The sequence below is a fragment of the Aethina tumida genome, chromosome 1 (assembly GCF_024364675.1).
Source record: "Aethina tumida isolate Nest 87 chromosome 1, icAetTumi1.1, whole genome shotgun sequence".
Classification (NCBI taxonomy): Eukaryota; Metazoa; Arthropoda; class Insecta; order Coleoptera; family Nitidulidae; genus Aethina; species Aethina tumida.
Genome location: NC_065435.1, coordinates 75,673,499 through 75,695,962, shown reverse-complemented (window position 1 = coordinate 75,695,962; position 22,464 = coordinate 75,673,499). Strand labels below are relative to the sequence as shown.

Here is a 22,464-nt window from a genome sequence, read left to right as displayed (position 1 = left end):
TTCGATAGATGGCGCGGCATTAATGATTCAAAATTGATAGTTGGGGTTATCAACAATAGGTGGTCTAAAATATGTCAGTAATGACGTTATTTATCTAATGAGCTAATTAATTGCAGTAAATCAATCATGACGGCAAATTGAATTAATCGATATGAAAAAATAAGAGCAAAAAAATAGAAGAAAATAAAAGTGTGATAGATCAGTTTGAGACATGCAACGATATGATTAGTGCATATCAACAGAAGAATATAATTAGTTAGCATTCATTGTTTGTCAACAAAGTGAACAAGTCAATCGAACAGGAACGTGTTAAAACAATAAAATCGAATAGTATAGTATAGTATTCAGACAAGTGCAATTTACAACCGGCGTTCGAAGGCAGCTCGGGGCCTCATGAAAGCCGAGCAACGGCAATAAAACCGAAAATGATTAAGTAGACGAGCTGATCAATTTCGAGTCCCCAGATGCGAACGAAACGGAAGCGTGTTGCCTGCGTTTGATCTCTTCGTCGACAGACTATGGGGGGGGATGAGAAGGGCTGCCTCGAGCGTGCGCGCGCCTTCTCTCTAGCCATTTTGTCACAATATTAACCTTTTGTTGTCATATCTTTTCCGATCGAATGATGGCCGTTTCGATTAAATAAAACGCGCTGAAGTGTTTGTGATGCGTTTCGCGATGTTGGATTGTTTCGACGTGGTGACAGGGACGGCGTGACGGCGCGAGATCGATGCAGCTGGCCGTGGAATTTATTAGAAACGCCAGACAACAGTGCCGTCGGGTCGGCCGTTGCTAACGACAAACTGTATTACGTCATTTTCGTCCGTTCCGTCTAGTGTTTGAAGTTTAACGGGCATTTAAAACAATCCGGTGGTTGAGTGGAGTGAATCGAGTGGCTTATCGTGAGTGTGGAACGACGTTTCGGACGAGAAAATGCGTATAATGTAAGCACGGCTGTCGGCTCGCTCGCCCAAGATGGCTACCGTCGGAATCCATTTAGCCCGCCGCGAGTCGTGACAAACAGCCTTTCCCCATTGATCGGCGACGGACAACCGTCACAGTCATGTGTGAGGCCGAGGAGGTGTCCCCGGAGACCTGGTCGCAATGGTTCCTGGACGCTATACGGAAAATCCGGTCGCAAAAGCAACGGCCGAGCGTCGAGCGCATCTGCCATGCGATCCGGCAGCACCACAACTTCCACGAGGACGTCGTCGCCGAAAACCTGGAGGCGGCCGTCAAATGCGGCTCCGTCCTGAAAGTGTTCAACAAGGGTCAGTCATCCTATAAGGACCCCGGCGGCGTCCAGAATCGCACCCTGAACCTAAACAAAGGCGCCGATCTGTGCAAAGTGGTGACTAAATCGGTGCGGGAACTGGGTGAACGCGAGGGATCGACTTTAAAGTCGATCGAAAAATACATTAGACAATCGTATTCGGTGGTCGAGAACACGGACAACGATCTGAAAGGTGCGCTCAGGTTGGCGACGAAACGTGCGGTCGCCCGGAATTTCATATTGTCGGACGGGAAGACGTTCAAGTACAATTACAACCAGGGCAGCCCCGGCGTCCGAAGGAAACTGGAACCGAAACAACGACAGGCCGATCCCTGCGACGAATATGAACTGCAAAAGGTACGGCAATAGCCAATTACGTATGTTCGACGCACCTGTCGACCGCGTTCGATGTCGATTCCAATTCAATTTGTTGTCGATTTGCGTGCGGATCAGTGCGGATCGATCAATCCGAACGGTTGCGGGCCGCCCGGAATTTCGCGCCAAAACAAAGCCAGCGGTCGTACAACAGTTGGTCGGAACGTCCCTGATTTGTATTGTTTACCTTTTAGATAGGATCGATTTAACGTGCTGCCTGCCTGCGTCCGTGTCGATGCGATCTTTTATTTTATTTATAACAAATTTAAATAACACACACATTTCCATTTTTTTATGACTAACATGTATATTTATTCCCTATAAAAACAGCCCAATTAAAGTAAATTTGACAGTGTGTTCAATTAAATTGTTGATTTTTTAACATTTATCTTATAATGTTTTTTATTTGTATTTGTATAAAAGAGAATATGGAATATTAATTTTTTTCTTACATAAAATTCAATATTAATAGTAAAATTTTAATTATTTTTCATTGCAATTTATAAATATATCTATCTTATTTTTATAAAAAAAATCTGTCAATGTATTCAGTGTTTCAGAATTATAATTCTTTCTTTAATTTAATTTTAAAATTCGAGGATAATTGTAAAATTTAATTTATAAAAACAAATGTTATTTTATTTATTTTTAATAAAAGTTCATTATTATTTTTAAACTAGAAATATAAATATCACATTTTTATAAATAATTATTTTTAAAAAAACAGTAATGAAAGTAGAAAATAAAAAAAGTTTAGAATTTTTAATATATTTTTTTTAATAAAAAAAAATAATTTCTGTGAATAATTTATTAATTTAACAATTATTTCTCAAAAAGTAATAAAAATTAACATTATTTAATAAAAAATTTTAGAAATACTAAATTATTAATAATTTAAAAAGGAATAAAAGGAAAATTTTAATTTTTCTTGTAATTATTAAAAATATTAAATCTATTATTATTAATTATTAAAAATTAAAAATCTATAATTTTTATGAATGATTTATTAATTTAACAATTATTTCATAAAAATTAATAAAAATTAACATTATTCAATAAAAACATTTATTAGAAATACTAAATTGATTATAATTTAAAAAGGAATATTATTTTTTTTACTCAATAAAAGCATAAAATATTGTTATGAGTAATTTATCAAATATTTCTTATTTGTTAAAAAACAATTATATTATATTTTTTATTTAATAAAAGATTAAAATTTAAAATTAATTGTGGAATTTTGATGACTTTTATTAATAATTTTTCATTTTTATGAGTAATCCATAAATTTTGTAACTATTTATAAAATATCAAAATATACAAAATTAATTTTAAAATTTTATTTATTTTTTGTCAAGTAAAAATATGCTTCATTTTTATGAGAATTTTGTTAATTTATTCTCTATTTCTTAAAAACAGTGAAACATTTTCTTATTTTAAAAGTCATAAAATTTCAAATTAATTGTAAAATTTTAACGATTTTTATAAATAAATTTTCATTTTTATGAGTAATTCATCATTCATTCATTAATCTGCTTGTAAAACATCAAAAATACAAAATTAATTTTAGAACTCTAATTCCAAGTAAAAAATATGCGTATACTTTATAAGAAATTTGTAAATTTATTCCTTATTTCTTAAAAAAGTGAAACATTTTTTGTTATTTTAAAAGTCATGAACATGAACAACAAATTAATTGTAAAATTATTAATTATTAATAATAATAAATTATGTTGTAATCTATGAATCGTTTTTAAATATTTTATATTTTTATAAGTTGTTTATTTTATTTCTTAAAAACATTAAAATTCTTTTCTTAAAAGTTATTAAATTTTATATATTTATATATAAATTTAGATTTTAGAGTTTTTTTCTTCATATTGATAAATATATGACTTATGTAATTATGTATACGTATATAATAATAATAATAGATAATAATAATATTATTGAGTAATAATGATATAATATGTACATAATTTATATACATACATGTATAATATGAAGTTCATAAAAAGTAAAATTTAATTGTTAAATTATAATTATTTCCTTTTGAATGACTTGAAAAACTTAAATGTTAATTTGTATTACTTTTTTGTGTAATTTCATATTCCTGTTTTCTATAAAAAATAATCAAATTTACAGTTAGGTGAATACTATTTTTCATTCATCATTATCTCAGACGTATTTTAAAGTCAATATAAATAAATCAGGGATTAATAATAATAAGGAGGATTAAAGTCACAAACGATAAATTAACTAACTAATTAACAGATAAGTTAAAAAGCGCTTTAGTTCCTGAACGAAAAACGGAACGCAATTAATGCACATATTTGCACGCCGATAATTCTAATTAAGAATACTCATTAAGTTGTAAATTAAGGTGTTAACTGTTAACCACATTTTCCTCTTCGCATTCATCGTTTTCATTCCGTTGAAAATTCGTGAACAACGACCGGTTTAGCGTTAAAATTAAAATAAACAATCCCACTCGGCTCGCACATGTCGTTTTTGCCCTGCTTCGGAACTGGAAGCTGGAAAATAAGGCACGGCAGAAAAAAAAAACGCTCTGTATCTGGAGGACAATTAAAACGAGTGGTAAAACGTTCACCGATCGCATTCCGCGATTTAATTTGCGATTATTGGTTGTAAACTGTCTCGGTATTGGAATGCGATAACCGTTTTGTGTAAAGTATCAATCTGGGGAGGTTCGATTGTGGGAAAATCGATTTTTACTGTTTCGCGACCGGTTTTTTTTTTCGTTCGATTAACCGTGTGTGCATGTGTGTGTATGTGACTCAGGTTTGATCCCTTTTTTGGACTTGTGTGTGTGTGGAATAGAAACACGAGTTTTGCAAGAGAAGCCATTGAAACTGGTTCACACGACTGATTAATGTTTATTTAAGTAAAGGCAATTAGATTGTTGGTAATTTGCAAAACTGCTAATAGAAAATTTAGGTATGTCGACAAGGTGAAATGAGAAAGACGAAGTTCTTTGTGTCTGCAGTCAGATGTTACACGGATTAGTTCCGGACGATAAAACCACGAAGAATTTTGTATTACTCGGTCACGGTGGGCAAGTACGTGTTTATTTAATTGAACGGAAAGCATTTTGCGTCGGCAACGAACGTTTTAGCCGTTTTATTACTCAAGTAGTTTTACAAATTCACCAGCACGAATTAGTTTCCATCGAGATTTGTCGAATGTGTTCGAGAACTGTGTGAATCACCTCGTCTGTGAAACTATTTCCGATCGGTACATTGTCGATTTGTGTCGTTCGTCCATTGCCAATTTGGCTCAGTTTACCCATAATTATAGAACACGAATTGTTTACTCATCGAGAGGATTGCGTGGGTTGAATTTTAATGGAATTGTTAACAATAATTGTAGGGAACACGTTGTTTCGGGGCCGAAGGCTAATTTTTTGTCATAGGCCGATGCTGTTAATGATGTTTTCACTAACCCATTGATTTTAAAAAATGGCGCAAGTGAAATAATTGACTTTTAAATGTATCAATTGACAACTCCATCGTACAATAAATATATTAAAAATATATTGCACATAAACTAAATAGATAAATATATAATGTGATATATAAAACAAAAATTAATAAAGAACATTCCTCATAATTTACATTTGAAAGTATTTTAGTAAATGAGATGTATCCATACGACGAATGTTTAGCACGTTTTGTGGATATATAAATAAAATTAAATTTTTCAGTTAAGACTCACTCAATAATTTTTAAAACTTTATTAAACTGATAAAGAATTAGGCAGTAAATATTGATACAAATAGAAATATATAAAGTACATATAACAGGTGAACTGAAATGTTCATAGGCTAGGATAGAAAAAATCTTTTTTTTTTTGATAGATTCTGCATATAATTGCAAATATAATGGCTATACTATGTCCTATACCTAAACCCAGTTTTTTCTAGAAACTTTTAATTAAAGCTAACCAAGGAGAATTCTATAAGAAGCCATTCTTAACACTCAAATTTTATACAGGATGTTTATTATTTACGTTTAATTTTGTTCATCTCCCCCATCGTTAATAACTTTGGTAATTTTCAGTGAGACACCATGTATGGCTTAACGTAATTAAATTGAATATTAAGTAACATTTCGATTGATATTAATCCAAAAATATACATACATATATGCGTTGAAAATGACGAAACTTGATGTCCCTTTCGGGGAAACACCAAATGAAATTTTGTTCAAAATAAATTAGAAATGCAGTTCAAATCAAGTTATAATTGTTATAAATGCTATTTAATGAATAAGTTAGGCGAATCATCCTGTATAGTAGTGGATATTATCATAGCTACTTTTTTAAGATGTTTAATTATACTTATTCTAGTTATATATATATATATATATATATATATATATATTTTATATATTTATATTTTTTTTATGACAAAATTAACCCCATGTATTTTCTACAGGATTGATGATGGAGATTGTGATGGCAAAGACAAAACATACCAAACAAAATTTTAGTTTTGGGTTTGGTATCGTTATAATCTTGATGCAATATGTGGATGAATAGAAAATTGTCTTTATAGCATCATTGAAACATCATCACGTTTCACAGTGTGTGATATTTGTATTGATTTATCGCTGTAAGATGCCTCGCACGAGTAGGACCGTCAATTTTAGATAAATTAAATTTCGGCTCACCACTACCTCTATTGTTACGTAGTTCAGTGAACGTGATTTGAGCAAATCGAAATTGGGCCTTTACATTCTTAACAGACAGGCAGGGGGGTTCTTTGCAGGTCTGCAGCCAAATAAACCCCTATCTAATAATTTGCTTTTCACAGACCTCTTTAGCCGTGAACTCTTAGCAATGTCTACTTCTACATGAGACTGCTAGTAAAAATTTCACAGAAATTTTCACGGAGCAATGAAACTATAAAGTAAATTTAATATAATTTTGACCAAAAATAAAAAAGTACACAACTTTTTAAAGAATAAGATTTGATTGTCGACCTGTATAGTGGACACAACAATAACAGAAAAACAATAAACATTATATATAGTGGTATCCAATTTAGGTAGAACTGCTCATATTTTTAATTTATTTATAATTTTAATAAATTGCTAATTACGACTACTACTGTATGTATACAATAAGACAATTAAATAAAAATATTTTTGTATATGTTTATTTTTACATATAGAAGGAAACAATTAATTAATTATATTAAGTCTGTGACATTAGGCGGAAAACCACAAAACGTTAGAAGCAGCGGGAATAAAATCCGTTTTTCTATCTGATGACATATACTGCACAATCGCACTGCAGTATAGTGCTGCTTGTGTTGCTGAAAGTGAAAACCTCTCGAAAGAATCACCAAGTGCCCTAAATTTTTGTTTCTCCTGGCCAAACCGCAAAATGCAAACCGCTTCTCCGCAGATAAGAGGCGGCCAAAAGGCGGAGAAGTAATAGTTCTTTGGCCATTGAGATTACAGTCCTGAAGGTTTTCAAGCGAGCCTCTACTTTTAGTGATTTTGCCGTTTTTAGGCCCAATATGTCATATATTAGTGTAGATTATCTACGTAGACCACACAATAATTAGTAGTAGTAAATTTGTATTCAGTTCACAAATGAAAAAACTTGAAAAAGTGATACTCTTGATAGTAATTTAATAAAATGAATCAAATAAAAACGTCAGCATGTTCGCCTTAAATTTACCGCCGCTGTATTGGCCAAGTCCTAGAAAACGGATTAAAAAATAAATAATAAAGGGCAGGAAACGGAGTGCTGTTGCGTTGCGCCGATGGCGAACACCAGATAAAAACATTTTCCATCTGTGTAATTAATTTTATGGCGGCCGTTAATCATGATTATATTCATGCGGGGCGATTTACATAAAACGAGGGAGAATTGTACTCGTACGTACACAGCAATTTTTTAAAAGTAATTTAGAATTTGTCTGGTGTTACTGTTCTATGAAATAAAGGACTTCACGAAATGGGTCATGCTTGGAACAAATAAAGGATGTAAACAACAGAGACCGAGGACGGAGATAAAACTACTCTATTTTGTACCCTCTTGTCAATTATCTTCCATCGAGTCCAAACGGAACGATTTATCTTCGAGTTTTCTTTCCCTTTGTTATCGACAAAACATTCTTTTCTTGGGTTGATCAGTCGCAATATTAATTAACAAAATCAAACGTTTATAAATAGAACTAAATGATTTATTAATTAATGAAACAATATACAATAATTAATTACTTATAACGGTTAAATTTTTTTTGTTTAAAAAAAATACCTAATTTTTTGTTAACTAACCCTTGAATATTAACAATAAATTCATTTTGATTACGTACAAGAAAAACTCACTCTGTTAAAATAAGTTTTTATATACAAGTTTTACTAGAATTTGAAAATATTAGTGATTTTTTCAAGTTAACCTTTTATATGGAGTCATATTTATTGGTTTGTAAAAATGTGTATTTTTAGTCAGTTTACTCTACTTTTTTTCTGAATAACAAAAGAAATTCTAAAAATATTTTACGATTTCATAACTAGATCCTTCAGTGATTATGAATAATCGAATTATTAAAAAAATAATTTTTTGTCTTCTTTTCCACATTTTATAACTTTTAAGCATTAAGTATCACAGAAAAGATATCAAAACCAATCCCTTCTACTCTTGATTATATAAAATATATAATATGTTTTACATTTTGAGTTCTTAGAATATATATCCAGGATCTTGCATATGATAAATGAAATAATTTATTGTTAAATTTATTTTTTATAGATGTTAATTTCTTCGTATGTTTAATTCTCATGCAATAGTTGGTGGTTTGCGGTGGATTTACGTAGTTGCCTTTCCAAAACATTCAAAGCTCTTAAATCCCTAAACCGATGAAGGAGGATGACGAATCTGTTTAGAAATTAAATGAAAGTGACTCACGAATTTGGTTGTTATTTAAGATTGTATATTTTAAATTTTACATATAATTGAAAATAAAATAACTTTTTCGGTTAAACTTCTCATGAATAAGTTATATATGATATGTATAAAAATACGGGAAATTGATAATCAGAATAAACGTGTTATTATATTATTTTATTTAATTTTATAAGGAAAATATACGAGTAGAAGATTAATATACTATTCCGATAAAATGTATTTATATTAAACAGGGCACTAGAATTATGTATAAGGACTCGAAATGTTCATAAAAGTTATCTGTAGAGTACAATGAAGTAACGAAAGGATTTGTTTTGGTTCGTTTTCCCTGATTTTTATTGCTAGAAAGATAAAATGTATAGAAAATAAGTCGAACATATAATTTTCTTTTTACATTCTATCATTGAATGAAAGTTTTTTTTTTACAATTTACAAAAGCAGTACAAAATTGTGAATTGGTTTTAAATTTTTTAGAAAATTTAACCGGTGGCAATTTTTTCCAATTCCGATGTTTTCATTTATCCAAACAAGGTCTAGTTTATAAATAAATTAGATGAATTTCTACTACTATTTTATGTAATAAGTAGTTGGGTATTATAAATTATACAAATTGACCATAAATATTTATTTTTGATATGTATTGCAAGTTCTATTTAGCGACTAAAACATTAAAAGGAACTAAATTGTACATAGTATAAACGTATCAATTACACAGTATAACATAAAAAATCGAAATTAACAGATACACATTCCCCATTACTTACGCCTCAAAAGGTTTTTGTAAGAGAAATATTACTACACCGATTGTTATATTTTATATTATAAAATGAGATTCAATCATATAGTCAAGATTCACAGAAACTTTTAAAATAAAAAAATGCTATCAAGTATTGATAAAATTCAAAAAATATACATAAAAAAATAAAAAGTATTTACATGTTACTTGTAATGTACGAAAAATATTGTAAGTGGTATATTATTCTCTCATCTTCTAGAATCATTAAGAATAATTGAATTTTATGATCTATTAGACCAGGGGTGGCCAACCTGCGGCTCTTTGAAGGATTATTTGTGGCTCTCGATAAATGTACCCGAGTCCCCTTTTCATTCCAGAATTATCAAGAGAAGTGAAATATGTGTTAATTTAATAATTTTTAATGTTTAAATTCAATACACATATTTTGTACTTTTATTAATATGTTTTCAATAAATATAATTTCTGTACACAATTTTTTAATACCTTTTTGTATAACTTTTAAATCGTATTTAAAAGGTATGCATATTAAATACGTATTTAATTGTGGTTCGCGAAACATTCGAAATTTTGAACATTAACTCGGACTATCAAGGAGCTTGCTTGTCCACCCCTGTATTAGACGTTTAAATTTGTATTTCATTTCACAAAATTATAAACTTAAAAATATAGTAATGCACTCGGTAATAATCAAGTAAATCAATATGGATATTTTAGTCGACCTTAAACAATTTTTTGCATCCAATTTTTAACAACATGTGTTTTGCTTGTATTACTGAAATAAATAACTCTCTGAAATTAAATACAAACCAAATCTTTTGTATTGAGGATTAAAATAGCGAAGTAAAAACGTTTTAAGACAAACTTTTTTAGAGCATGTTTCCAGTTCAAAAATATTGTACAATTCGACTCTTTCCTATGCAGAAATAAAGTAGTAGACAATTACAGAGTAATATGCAATTTATTTATTAATTTCTGAGAAATCAATTCAATTGCAATTCACAATTAATTTTTAATTCTGTTAACTTGAGAGATATGCATTTTTCTCAGTTGATTTTATGTATTTTCATGTTTGTTTGTTTTTGGTTAATTAATCGGTTCTTATTGCATTTTACTTGAGAGTAATTATTGGTTTTGTCGTGTATTTGAAAGGTTATTATGTTTACGACTTGTGCCTGTGGTAAAATGTAAATTGTTAATAGTTAATAGAGACGTGGATAATAAGAATTTAAATTAAATATTTAAATACCTATTAGTTTTTATCGTGTGAGTTTGCATAATTAAAATATGCCATACTACTAAATAACGGGCAATTTTGAAATTGGAAAACGCCGTTTGTATTATTAATGCATGATTGAAATGTTTATTGCAACTTTCCATTTCTCTCCCTCTTTACGAAATTATCAAGAAAACATTGCCGGACAAAACGCAAATGAAATTTTACACAGAATCACGAACGTCTTTTCTGGTGTTAACGCACTCCCAAGCATGTTTTTGATCTCGTCGGGAGGCGCACAATTTGCCGCACAAATCACGGGACCCATTTCGTTTCGTGCACCACGTGCTCGCGGGCACCTCCCACTCGTCGCGCATTGGCCGCTGCCCGAGATCCGCTTCCACGCTTTTAGCCATTAGACGCGCGTTTTTCGCTTCGATTTTTCCCAAATCGCGACCGATACCAAAAAAATAAATAAATAACACATCTGGCTTTTGGATATTTTTAAACGCGTTTTTTTCTCTCGCTATTGTAATTTTAGAAGGCCTGCCGGGACATCATTTATCACAATTTTATTTAGCCTTAAGTGACACGGTACAAAAACTGCAAGCTCACAAAAAAATAATAATAAAAAAAAAAAAACGGCGTGACGCACTTCAAAACGACAAACGCGACGGAAGGTTTTTTTCGTGGGAACGATGCTATTTCGGGTGACATCTCGATTTTTTTCAAGCGTGAATTATTAATGTGATGCGCATTTAATAAGATTGTTATTATTTTAGTTTGCGGGCACGTGTTACTATTACGATTATATAATTATTTATTTATGAATGGGTTTTCCCACAGTTAACTGGTTGATTAACAATTATTTTTGTTGTTCGTTTTAGCCTGCCTCATTGCCGATCTGTTCGGAGTGCCTGGGTACCGAGTCGAACAACGGCAAAGGCGTCTCAGAAAAATTGAGCGCCTGTTCAGAGTGCGGCGCCTTCGTTCACCTGAGTTGCACCACCTTGGGTCCCGAACTGGCTGTGCTGCTCTCCAAGGGCGGCAAGTGGTTCTGCGAGGATTGTAAAGTGTGCGACGGATGCGGTGAGTATAAAAAACTATATTAATACGGGTTGCGTTTACGTATTGCCCTTTTTAGGTAACACGGGTGTGTCGACTTGTTTGCTGTGCTGCTGCAGCTGCGACCGCAACTATCACATGGGCTGTCTCAACCCGCCGGCCGAGAAGAAGCCCAAGTGTCCGTGGCGGTGTCGTCATTGTCTCGCCCATCACGACAACGGTGCCAGGACGCCGTCCACCCCCGCCAACAAAAAAATCGACAAGGTGCGCGAGAAGAACAAGGAACGCAACGCCAAGTACGTGTCCATCTCGCACAATACGTTTTAGGTACCAATAACTCCGTCTTATTTTGCAGAACCCCATCTGCAGTCGGCGGTCATCCAACGGAGACGCCGTCGACGCCGTCAACCGGCGTGGGAAAGACGCCGCTGCGCAGGGCCGGCAGGGTGCCGGCCGTCGGCGACGATCCGGACTCCGACGGTGACGACTCCAGTGACTTTGAGGGTACGACATCTCCTCATCCAACAAACAACAACCCCACCACCACCACCACCACCATCACCAACAACACACGCGGCTCCCCCTCCCCATCCGAAACCCCGTCCCCATCCCGATCCCCGCAGCGACAGACGCCGGCACAGCCGCCGCCTTCCGACGCGCTCGAAACGAACGATCGCATGTCGAAGGAGAAGCAAAAGTTTTTCCGGTTGAGCGCGTTCAACGCGGACAAGAAACGGGAAAAGCGGCTGCTGCAGCCTAAGAACCAACAGGAACTGGACAAAACGGAACAACAGCCTAAGAAAGATGCCGGCTCCAGGTTGAAGGAAAACGCCAAGAGGCCGGTGCAACCTGTCAAGAAAGTGCAGGTGTGCAGGCAGAAGAACGGTGTCAAAAAAGAGATTCCCGCTCCTTCACCGGCCAAAAGCTGCCCGAAACAAGTCAGTAATAAAATTGTACCCGCTCCGCAACACGATAAAAAAGTCGTGGGAGCGAAAAAGAAGCCCGAAAACAAAATTGAGGAGCCAAAATTATCGGAGAGTTCGTCGGAGTGTAGCAGCTCGAGCGACGACGACGATGACTCTTCCGATGATTCTGACTCTGGTTCTACTTCGTCCAGCAATTCTGATTCTAGAATGAGCATAGATAAAATTCCGGGCAATATTTTCAGTAGCAGCAATAACAAAGTGGAAACATTCGGTAGTATAAGCGGCATAACTGTTGATAAAGATGTACCTTGGGGCTTTGCGGCGGCAGCCGCCGAAGCACAAAAGAAAGACGGTCTTTATGCTTTCGGAAATACATCCAGACATGACGACAACTTTGATAATTCTCGTCTGCAGGCGGACGAAAAGAACGGCAATAAAAGCTTGGACAAAAGTCAGGCAACGAGGGTAGGCATAGGACAATTGAAAAGTTTGTTCGACGGGTTGTCGCACTTATTCGCGCCTCCGACATCGAACAGAGCTTCGAGAGGCAGCGCCCCCAACTACAACCCCAACAGAAGAAAGCCTAAAGAGAACGAGGTGCAACGGAAAGAATCTAAAATCGAAAGGTTAAGGGACAGAGACACGCTGTCCAAGCCCAAGGATGTGCAGAAACCTAAACGAAGAGAACAGGAACTTAAATTGGAGCCGCCGGCGAAAGTCGTAAAAGTCGAAGACGAGGAAAAAATGGATTGTTCCCGTCCCGATCCGCCCGTTCACACCGTACTACTCCCCCGGTCACCACTCCCTTCCGCTCCCCCGTCGACGGTGCCTAGTAGCAGCGACTGTAGCTCGTGCGTGGTGTCGCCCAGCGGCATGGTAAAGCGGGCTGTGAACTCGAAACAGCTTCAGCCGGCAGACAGCAACAGCAGGAAGCTGGCGAAGGGCGAGGCGTTGGCCGCGGCCGCCGCAGCAGCCCCCTCCCGGGCGGCGGACGCATGCGACGTCAAAAAACGCCCACCGCCCACCACGGCCACGACAGTGGCGGCGCCGTTTGCCAACAGTCAGACGGGTAAGATCGGAAGTCCGTACCACCAAGTCAGCCTCCCTCAATCACCACCCCAAATGTCTATATCTCTTATAATTTTTAATATTTATTATATTAGATATACCTTTTACTTTCTCTCGTATCAATTATTCCTTGTTATTGTTTATTATTATTATTTCTGGCGTCGGGGCGGTTTCGGCGACTGGGTTCGATTCGATACTCGGTGGCGGTTGGTACATGGTTTTGTTACGTCAAAATATCTCTCGCATAACATGAATCGTTCGATTCGTGTACGAACAGGCATTCTTTCAAAGAATATTTTGACGTTACACTAAAAATTATGTTTCTTTGAGAGAATGCCTGTTCGTACACTAATCTAAGGGTTTAATGTTCTGACAGAAAACCGATACATTCCAAAAGTTACTTACTGATCGATATTCGATACTTTTATCACCCTTCATCCCGTTTTATTTATAGTTTCTTAGTAGACTCCTGGGGTGTTTTTATACTGCTGCCGCCGTTTGAGTTGGGCACCACGCCGAAAACGTCGCAAAACTACCGCCCAAACTCTTCCAAAAAATACCCGTAACATCCATATTTCCGAGGCCTGAAATACGGACTTTCACTTACTGTGGGGGCGTATTTCAGGACTAAATCCTCATTTCTTTTGCTACTATTATTTAAAAACTAAATTAATCGCTTTAACCAGCTGACAGCATGCTAAATAGGTGTGGTAGAATTGAGAAAAACGCACAAGTTGTAGCCGTACACGCTGTTACTTCATCTTAAGTAGTTGATTTAATTTAAAGTTTAGGGATGAATTAACATCCGTACGGCATCAAATATTTCACTCACTGCTTGTACACTGACTAAAAAATAAAAAAAAAAACAATGTTTCTGATGTTACTTGTCTGATTGGTGACGAATTGGCCTCTTACAAGCTCGTATTCACGAACAGACCGCTTTGACATTATTTTTACGTCGCCCTTTTCCCCAATATTAACAAACCGTGTCCGAAACAACATCCCCAACTCCCTTTGCCCAACACCTAATTTATAAATAAATCTAATGAGAATGTGGTGAAAGATTTTTACTTGCGTCGAGAAACGATTGACACGAACACTGGCGAAGTCGTAAGTCGTAGTGCATGATTTTTTTTTTGTAAATTAATATGATTTTAGACGAACACAGCGATATGGATTTTATTTTTTGGAAAATTGTAGGCGGGTAAGTTGTGTACAGAAAAGAAGAGTTGGTGAGTACTGCTTCTTTTAGCTTCTTTTTTGTGTTTGTGTAGTTAGTTTGGGATCTAGATATTATTTAACAGTTAACAGGAAAAATATTTGATGTTTTAGAATAAATGATAAAATGGTAATTTTATAAATATGTAACTAACTAATATAACTAAATTTATTATTGAGAAATTGTATTAATTAATAATTAAAGGTAAAAAATAGTGTACTTAGTTTTAAAACTACTTAAAATACAATAAAAAATCAAATCAATTATTAATTATTATATTATTAATTAAAATATCGGTGAAACTTATTTATTTTATATTAGCAAATATAACAAAAAATAGCGGGAATTTTAAGTATTCGTATTCCACTATTCTACTAAATTTCTTTTAACCGTACTTGTCTTTGTAGTACAATCTAATATTAATTTAGTATTTTTTAATTAAATGTGTTTATAAAAGTACCATTTCGTCGTACTCAATCATTATATAATTTTTAACCAATATCGCTGTGTTCGTGACCAAAACCAACACATTTCGTCAGTACTGTCAATGGACTCGTTCTTCGACGCAACGGCAAAATCCGACCGAAAACGCGAAACGACCGTTCACCGAACGTTTGTTACAGAAGCGGAAACGGTGAAGCCGCAACAGCTTCCGCCCGGCGTCACGCACAAGGACGTGGAATTGTTCAAGGAGACGAGGGAGAAGGCGGCCGCCGCCGCCCAAAGTGCGGCCGGACTTGTGCCCGACGTCGGTTTCTCGTCGCCGTCGCAGGCGATGGCGGCGCAGGACCGGTGTCCGGCTGCCATCGAGTTCGGAAAGTACGAGATCCAGACGTGGTACTCGAGTCCCTTCCCCCAAGAGTATGCCCGTTTGCCGAAACTGTTCTTGTGCGAGTTTTGTCTCAAGTACACGAAAAGCAAGGCGGTGCTGGAACGGCACCAGGACAAATGCACGTGGAGACATCCTCCTGCCACGGAGATTTACAGGTAATTTAGTTGCTGAAATTTGTTAACAAGTGTGATGACATTTTTTTCTTTAGGTGCGGCGATTTGTCGGTGTTCGAGGTAGACGGCAACGTGAACAAGATATATTGTCAGAACCTGTGTTTGCTGGCGAAACTCTTTCTAGATCACAAAACCTTGTATTACGATGTCGAACCGTTCCTCTTTTATGTATTGACACAGAATGACAAAAAGGGTTGTCATCTCGTAGGTTATTTCAGTAAGGAGAAGCACTGTCAGCAAAAATACAATGTATCATGCATTATGACGATGCCACAGTACCAGCGACAGGGTTTCGGTCGATTTCTGATTGAGTTCAGTTATTTGTTGTCTAAAGAGGAGGGTCAACCCGGCACACCCGAAAAACCTTTATCTGACTTGGGCAAAGTTTCTTATCACGCATACTGGAAATCTGTTGTATTAGAGTACTTTCACAAGCACCGCTCCGAAACCGAGTCGATTAAATTAACGGATATTAGTAAAGAAACTGGCATGTATTGCCAAGACATTTCTCTAGCCCTCCAACTGTTAAACTTCATCAAATACATACCGACTGACGGCGGCATGAAACCAGTACTGATCGTGGATTGGGCAGTAGTCGATAAACATGCGGAACGCGTAGCTAAGAGCAAAACACGTCTGTACATTGACCACGAATGCTTAAGATGGACGCCTTTACTCACGACCAGCGTAAATCCGTTCCGAGAATCGGACACCGAGAAGGAGAACAGCATAACGGCGGATATTGTCGTGCCTGTACCAGAAAAAATAATTATCGAATCTCAACCCGGCGTTAAACTGAAGCGTGGCAAGAAGAGAAGAATCTCTACCGCTCCGCCTAGGACACCCAAGAATATAAAAACTCCCTCCGTCGAACTTGCCGAGAAAGATGTCGTTGAAGAGGTAGAAATCACGTCGTCGGGCAGGAAGAGGACTAGACCGATTAAATTCAATGAGACTACGTACGCGGATATTAAACCCAAGACATCGGCTGCAACAGAGAACAATCTGAAGCGCAGACAAGTCAATAATGATTCTTCTGTTAGCGAAGTAGAGGTGGAGAAAAAGAAAATGAAGGTGGATACGCCCGTAACTGAGCTTAAAACACCAAAGAGAAATAACTCTAAAGCTGTGACCTCTGAAGAATCACCCAAAGTGACGGAACCTGCTTCGACAACCAGACCAAAGAGAACCACTTCCAAGGAGAAGGTCGTCGGCGAGAGATGGTCGCAGAGGAGGGTGAAGAAACAGTTGGAACTGGAAGAGGCTAAAAAGAAGGAGGAACAAGAGAAGATCGAAGCCGACAAGACTCCAGAACCACAGCCCACCAAAGAGCTATCGCCCTCTCCTACGGCAATCGTGGAAGAGTCAACGAAACCTGAAGCCACAGCATTGTCAATAGTCGCGACATCAACACCGCTGCCGAAACGAAAGCCAGGTCCGAGGAAGAAGCGCGGCTGGGTGAAAGGCAAGATGCGAAAACCGGTCGCTGAGACTGGAACTCCAAAGAAACAGCTCACTTTGCCCGAATTAATGAAGTCAAAACTACAACCGAAGGATAGCGAAAGTGATTCATTGATTTCAGAAAAATCGGACGACGAACCTCCGCCGCAACCAGTTAAGAAAGAGTCTCCGCCGATCGTTGTGACTCCAGAGAAACAAAGGGAGAGGCCGAAGAGCGTGAAGGAGAAAATAAAACGGCCATCTAGGATTAGTACCGAAGAAGATTCTAGCGCTGAAGCGGACGACGAGATGGAAAACGATGAGTTGGCACCCAAGTCTGCTACTCCCACTAAATATAAGTTCTCCAAAACGACTAGTTCGCCCAAAGACAAAGCCGACTGTGTCAAAAAAGATCTGAGTTCACCTCTCAAGTCTTCTCCAGAAAAGATCGGAGAGAGCAAGGATGGTGTAAAGGAGAAGACTAAATCTCCCACATATTTCACTACGTCGGAGTCTGAAACTGAAATCGATGGACAGAAAATAAAAACGATTTCACATAAGGAAATCCTAAAAATCACTCAACCCAGCACTACGTCCTTGAAACAAGAGGAAGTGAAACAAGATGAGTTACCTAAAAAGGAGGAAAGTACCGTTAAAGTGGAAGAAAGTGTAGAGAAAAAGTCGGACGAAAGTGATTTGGTTAAATCCAAAGAGGAAACTGAATCGATGGAAGTTGATGATGTTGAATCCGGAAGGAAGTCCATCGACATGGAAATCGAAAAAATCGACGAGAGCAGGGATAATTTGATTGAAGCCAGGGAAATACCCGAAGAAAAGCCAATGAAAACTGAACCCGTTGCACCTGCCAAAGTCGAATCTTCGATGCCTCCAAAACCAGCCGAGGAGTGCGAACCAGTTCGTAACGAACAAGAGGCCCCTCCTAAACCAGAGACTGTCGAAAAAGAAGAACAGAAGCAAGTCGTCGAGCCTCAAGTTGAAAATGTGGAGAAATCTGTTGCTCAACCGGTTCAGAATGAACGTCCAAATGCCAAGGAGATTGTACCAGTATTGGAAAGACCCTTGGATACACCTGTGATTGAGAAACCCCAAGAGAAACCGATTGATAAACCCGAACCCGTTATAAATCAAGTCGAGAAACCCCCAGTCGTAAGTAATCTACCTCCTCCTCCGCCCGTACTGAACGTACCTCCCCCACAACCAGCGGTCAGCACGCACCTACCGCAGCCTATAGTCACCGTACCGTACTCTCAACCTGTAATGAATGTGCCGCCTCAACAGCCTGTGGTTAGCGTGCCGCCTCCTGTGGTCAACAGTCTTCAGTCGCCTGTGATCAACAATGTGCCGATAATAACGACCTTGCCTCAAGCGGTTAGCTCTGCGTCGTACCCGATGGACAGGCCAGCGGTTGTTAATGCAACTCCAGCTATTGTTAAGCCCACAGAAAAAAGAAGTCATGAAAAATTAGCGGAAAGTAAACCAACTCCGTCTCCAGTTATTGAAAAATCTAAGTATCCAAAGCCAGAGGAGCCAAAGTCGATGCACCATCAACCCAGAGAAGATCATCGACCGCAATACAAGCCTGAGCCCCCGAAAATGGAAAGTAAACCACCCAAAGTAGAAAAGTACGATGACAAGCAGCTGTATCACCAGAAATTGCAGGAGAAACAACCTGCCTATGATCCGAAAAAGCATCTGGAACAACACGAACAACTACTGGCCTCGATTACTTCACAGAATTATATGGCGCAAGCGTCGTATAATCCACAGTGGTGGGCTTGGCAAAAGTACTACGATCCGACGAAGCGTGATTATCAGGGTTATCCGATGCATTTACAGTTCCCACCGATGGACATACTCTCAAAACAACAGATGCCCAGCTGCGAAAAGGAAAAGATGCCGAAACAGCATCGGTCGCACGAGTCAAAGCACTCGCAACCACAGAGCAGCAGCAAAAGCAAAGAAAGTAGGGAAAAGGTGTCGCCTAAAAAGGAGGACAAATCCAGACAAAAAGTGGACGAACATAAGCCGTTGCAAAATTCATCGTGTTCGATGCCAAACCACCATCAGCAACCCAAGCACTGCACTATTAGTCCGGAAAAGCCGAAGAACAAGGACGGGAATCCGGATGACGGGAACAATAAGGAGATGGAAGCGCAGCAACAGATGCAGTCGTCCGTTAAGCAAACGCCTTCTACCCCTTCGGCGCCGGATATTCCGTCCATGGGTGTCTACACTCCGGACTCCACTACCAATTCCGTTCACAGTCTGCACTATGGCCAGTGCGACTTGGACGTCGCGCAATTGGGTCTAGAGTCACCGGCATCGATCAGCAGCGATATGGCGTCTCAGAATTCCGTTGAGCCAGTTCGACCACCTTCCGCCGTTTCGAGTCACGGACAGCAACAGCAACAACAACAGCAGCAGCAGACGAATTACGATTGTACTGTTCAGCACAACATGCAGCAAAATATGCAACAGAATGCTTCTGTACCGGCTCGCAGTCCCAGTCTCAACAGGTAATTTTAATTTTTGATAATTTTATATAATTATATATTTGACACGTTATTTTTATAAAGCACCTCGATGCAAATATCACAACAACAACCTCAACAACAACAACAACAGCCACAACAACCACCTCCACAACAACACCAGAGTAGTTCGAGCAAGCGCCAAATGCAGCAGCAACGTTCCAACCGTTCCAACACACCATCATCCTCTTCTTCGTCCAGCAAACAACATCAGGGCGGCGGAATGTCGAGGTCAACTCCACCCTCCGCCGCTCAACAACATGTCCAACAACAACAACAACAACAAAACGGTGGCAGACATCAAAGAGCTACGCCTCCGGTACAACAGCACGTGCAACAGCAGCACATGCAACAGCAACCGAGTCCGACGCAACAGGCGCAGAATGTGCACAGTCAGCAACAACAACAATTTCTGCATCAGCAAGTTGTGCACCAAGGTAAGGTCGACAGTTACGTTTGGAACATATGTGTAATACTGTGATGTAAATATGAAAATAAATTATTCGAATTTTTGTTGGTTGATCACTTATCACACCTCATCCCCATATTTTTTTTTTTTCGTTTTTAGCAGGTGGTGGCCTAAGTGTAGAAGTATAATACATTTTTGAATCATTCCCCATTTAAAAGTAATGAAAAAATAAATGAACAATATACTTTGTTTTAGGATACGGTCACACGCAGTTAGGCGCGTCACCTATGCACCACAATCCTCACCATCCGCACCATTCAGTGATTGGTCAGGGCAGTTACATACCGGTAACAGCGGTAAACGCGCAGGTGTTCTCGTCGCAGGCGACCGGAAGTACTTACGTGAATGTACCGCCTATGACCACCGTCATTCAGCAACGCATGGGTGCTGGTGTGCAGGCGGGGGTTGGCGGACCTTTGGGCACTGCCCCGTCCCACCAGAAACTTGCGCCGTCCCCTAATTGTGCTGTTTCTACAGGTAAGTCATTGTAATAAACTAGATTAATATACGGAAATAACTGAAATTTTTATGACTTTAGGAAACTTTTACATACAAACGAATCCACACGGGCATTCACACACCCCAGGGCCGACTCCCACCCCGACGCCGTCTATTCAGCCGAATGGGGGCCAGCCAGGCGGCGGCAACTCGAGTTGCAGCTTGGCAAAACTGCAACAGCTGACCAACGGTCTGGAAATGATACCGCCCACCTCGTGCAACACAATGACACCTCCACCCACGGCGATGACACTCACGCCACCGCCTCATCATCCACATGCGACAATGACGCCGCCTCCGCCACCCTCGCATCAGATGATCCAAAATCAAGGCAGGAACTTGACGCCACCGACCGCTTTACCGTTGCAACAACAAGTACTGGGCTATCACAAGTATTATCAATCCGGGATGAACGTGAACCAGTTGCCGGGTTCGGTGACGCCTCCAATTGGTCAAAATTTAGGACGATCGGGCCGCAATTCATCGAACGTGCCGCCGATGCAGCATATGCAATCGCCTAGTAGTCGAGTTAGTCCTAACGTCACCCTCAATCCGAACGTCATGTACAACTACCGCATGACGCCGCAACAGACGGCGGGTGCGGTCACCGGTTATATAACGAACACGGCGGCCGGATTCATAAACAATCCGCAGATCCCGATGCAAATGATGAACATGGCCCAGTCACAGTATCAGGATCCGGCGGCGATACAACGGGCGGCGCAACAGAACACGATGTACACTTACAGTTACATTAACGGTGGTATGCTGCAATCCCTGAACGGGACCATGAGACGTTGAAACCGTTAATTTATAAACCCCCACAACCCACCCCGGTAGTTTGTAGTGAATGATGCCTTAAATTGTGTAAGGTGTAATTAATTAATCTTAAGAATAGGGCTGTGCTGGCTTCTGATTAAGTTTTACTTGTGTATTTTGATCTGATGTAAATATTATGAACGCGTTACGAAGACCTGTTGGATAATCGGAATTGTGTAACGGATTCGGCAGGTCGCCGTATGTTGATTTTCACCTCGAGTTTACTTGTTGTGTTTGATTTGACCTGCTACAGGTCGCGAATAGATATTTTATCAAATCTTGAAATATTTTGTCATATTATAAATATTAATGTTTTCTCTAGATTTTACATGTATGAAGATTTTTAATATGTACCTTAAAAAGTATTTATTTATTTGTATTATTGTAAAATAATTGTACAATACTGTGAATTATGATATACAGGGACAAGGTCTTACTTTATAGTTGTTTAACACGTCTTTTTTTGTAAAGTTTTGTTACTTTAATACACTAACCAAACAATGTAATCACCCACTAACCCTCGTTTAGTCTAGTCTAAACTAAAAAATCACCAGCCACTCAAACATTAGCTAACCACAAGACTACAGTCTAGTCGTTAACGTTTTTCCTTGCAATTTACAAAATTGTATTGGTTAGTGTGTTTTCTATGTTTATCAATGCAATAGGTAAAACAGTTGATAATCAAAAACATAGATTAAGTGTTTGATGTTTTTATCACATTATCCTTTTTATGTACAGCACTGTGATTAGTTAGTTTTAATTTTTATGAAGTAAATTCTGTTTTGCTGTAAATTTTAAATTTGTATTATTATACATGATATTAAAAATGTTAGTTTTTATACGTGT

At 38.0% G+C, this 22,464-nt stretch overlaps 1 protein-coding gene across 2 annotated transcripts; it reads left to right on the top strand.

The window, feature by feature from the left end:
- The first annotated feature begins 432 nt into the window (after positions 1 to 432).
- LOC109594633 (histone acetyltransferase KAT6A) lies at positions 433 to 22,457 on the top strand. 2 transcript variants are annotated; one of them, XM_049961786.1, is made up of 9 exons: positions 433 to 1,627; positions 11,445 to 11,646; positions 11,702 to 11,918; positions 11,978 to 13,617; positions 15,459 to 15,822; positions 15,876 to 19,817; positions 19,878 to 20,269; positions 20,497 to 20,778; positions 20,840 to 22,457. In XM_049961786.1, exons 1-9 carry the CDS (start codon positions 1,061 to 1,063, stop codon positions 21,598 to 21,600), a joined length of 8,367 nt encoding a protein of 2,788 aa, XP_049817743.1. In that variant the 5' UTR covers positions 433 to 1,060; the 3' UTR covers positions 21,601 to 22,457. The 2 variants fall into 2 exon arrangements, with proteins under 2 accessions (XP_049817743.1, XP_019865415.1); XM_020009856.2 differs by having other exon boundaries at positions 437 to 1,627; positions 11,978 to 12,126.
- The last annotated feature ends 7 nt before the right edge of the window (positions 22,458 to 22,464 follow it).